General features: G+C 41.8%; 1 protein-coding gene across 1 annotated transcript; it reads left to right on the forward strand.

Annotated features, from left to right (window-relative positions):
- The first annotated feature begins 803 nt into the window (after window positions 1-803).
- LOC142178170 (uncharacterized) lies at window positions 804-2,009 on the forward strand. The gene has a single exon (XM_075247500.1). It carries the CDS (start codon window positions 804-806, stop codon window positions 2,007-2,009), a length of 1,206 nt encoding a protein of 401 aa, XP_075103601.1.
- The last annotated feature ends 265 nt before the right edge of the window (window positions 2,010-2,274 follow it).

Below are 2,274 nucleotides of genomic sequence, written 5' to 3' on the forward strand. Positions count from 1 at the left end.
AGTGGTTCATAGATCAAGACATCTCTCACTGGCATGTTTGGAATGACATGGCTCAAGATTTTGTCCAACAGTTTCAGTACAATATTGATATAGTGCCAGACCGCTCCTCTCTCATCAACATAAAGAAGAAACCAGCAGAAAGCTTCGGAGAATATGCAATCAAGTGGAGAGAGCAGGCTGCTAGGGTCAAACCACCAATGAAAGAGGCAGAAATGATTGACTATTTTCTCCAAGCTCAGGATCCTGATTACCTCCATTACATGTTGGCCGCCATCGGTAAACCTTTTGCTGAGGCGATTAAGATTGGTGAAATAGTTGAGAATGGCATGAAGTCAGGCAAAATTGTGAGTCAAGCAGCCCTTAAGGCAACCACACAAGCAATTCAAAGCGGGTCAGGCAATTTCGGAAATCGGAAAAAGAAGGAGGAAAGATCCATGATGGCATCTGGGTTCGGAGGAGTTCAAAGAGGAATAACTCCTTCTTACATGTAATTCCAACAAGGACTATCCAATTCTCTTCAACATTATTATCCACCTCAAGGTCCCCGATACTCAGTTCCCCTGCAATAATACACAGTGTTTAATGCTCAGGCTTATGCTAGGCCTCCCAATCACCAACAATGGCGGGCACCGATTCCACAAGGCTCCCGTCAACTCCAGCCGAATTTTGAGGCACCATATAATCCTCGTCCCCGACAAGAATATGTGAGAGAACAGGAGCCAAAGAAAGAGTTCACCCCAATTGGAGAATCGTATACAAGTCTATTTCGAAAGTTGATACAGTTGAAGTTGATTGAACCTATTATGCCGCGCTATGTGAATCCAAATTCAAAAGGTTTTGACTCAAATACAAGATGTAAGTATCACTCTAACACCCAAGTGCATAGTACTGAAAACTGTTGGACATTAAAGAAAGCCATTGAAAATTTGATTGAAGCAAAGGCAATTGTGGTAACAAACAATGAGGATACTCCTAATATCACAAACAATCCGCTCCCAACTCATGATAATACACATTTTATTGGGATGATTTGTGATGATCGGGATTATAAGCAGTCTGGCAAGACAGAGATGGTTGTTAGAACCATAGGGTCAGAACCAAAAGTGATAGTGAGCCCGCCGCAATTGGCACCATTGATGGTGAAAGGTGCGAATTCTAGTTTAAACTTGGCATGTTCTGAAAAAACGATTCTCTATGTTCCTGGAAGCACAAAAAAGGTTGAGGTTCAATTGGGTGGGCCAAAACTTTACATCCCCGGGGGCATTCAAAAGATCATTCCGAATAATGGTTTGAGGAATATAATAGAGCCAGTCGTGATCCGACCTGTTGCCCAACTCATAGTGACAAACACAAAAGCTATTCCCTGGAATTATAACAAGACTGTCATGACATACAAAGGAAAAGAGATAGTTGAAGAAATAGGTGAAATAGGGGGCTTGACCCGCTCTGGAAGGTGTTATTCACCAGAGGAATTGAGAAAAGCTAAGCAAGCCAGAGAAGGTCATTTTCCAGTGAAAGAACCCGTTGCAGAAAAAGAAGCGGAGGAATTCCTTAAGAAGATGAAATTGCAAGACTACTCAATTATTGACCAACTAAGGAAAACTCCTGCTCAGATATCTTTGTTATCTCTGCTTTTGCATTTAGAAGAGCATCGTCGTGTGTTGATCAAAACTTTGAACGAGGCATATGTCTCAGAAAAGACAACGGTGAATCAGCTAGAAAAAATGGCTGAAAGATTCTTTGAAGTAAATAGAATTACTTTCAGCGATGATGATTTGCCTGAGGAAGGGGCTGGCCACAATAGAGCTTTGCATCTTATGGTCAAATGTGAAGGGCACTACGTAAAAGGAGTCATGATTGATGGAGGCTCAAGTGTAGATGTATGTCCTCTTTCTACTCTACAACAGCTGAACATCGACACTAACAGAATTCGAACCAGTAATGTCAGCATCAGAGCTTTTGATGGTTCAAAAAAAGAGACACTATTGGGGAAATCGAACTCACCATGACAATCGGCCCAGTTGATTTTAACATTGTCTTTCAAGTGTTAGATATGGAAACTTCCTATAATTTTCTTTTGGGAAGGCCGTGGATCCATATGGCCAGAGCTGTACCATCCACCCTACATCAAATGGTCAAATTCGAGTGTGACGGGCAAGAAATTATTGTTCATGGGGAGGACGACTCATCTGTCTATAAAGACCCGTCCATTCCATATATCGACGCCAAGGAAGGATGTGAATCTATCATATATCAAGCATTTGAGGTGATTGA

The sequence above is a fragment of the Nicotiana tabacum genome, chromosome 24 (genome assembly GCF_000715075.1).
Source record: "Nicotiana tabacum cultivar K326 chromosome 24, ASM71507v2, whole genome shotgun sequence".
Classification (NCBI taxonomy): Eukaryota; Viridiplantae; Streptophyta; class Magnoliopsida; order Solanales; family Solanaceae; genus Nicotiana; species Nicotiana tabacum.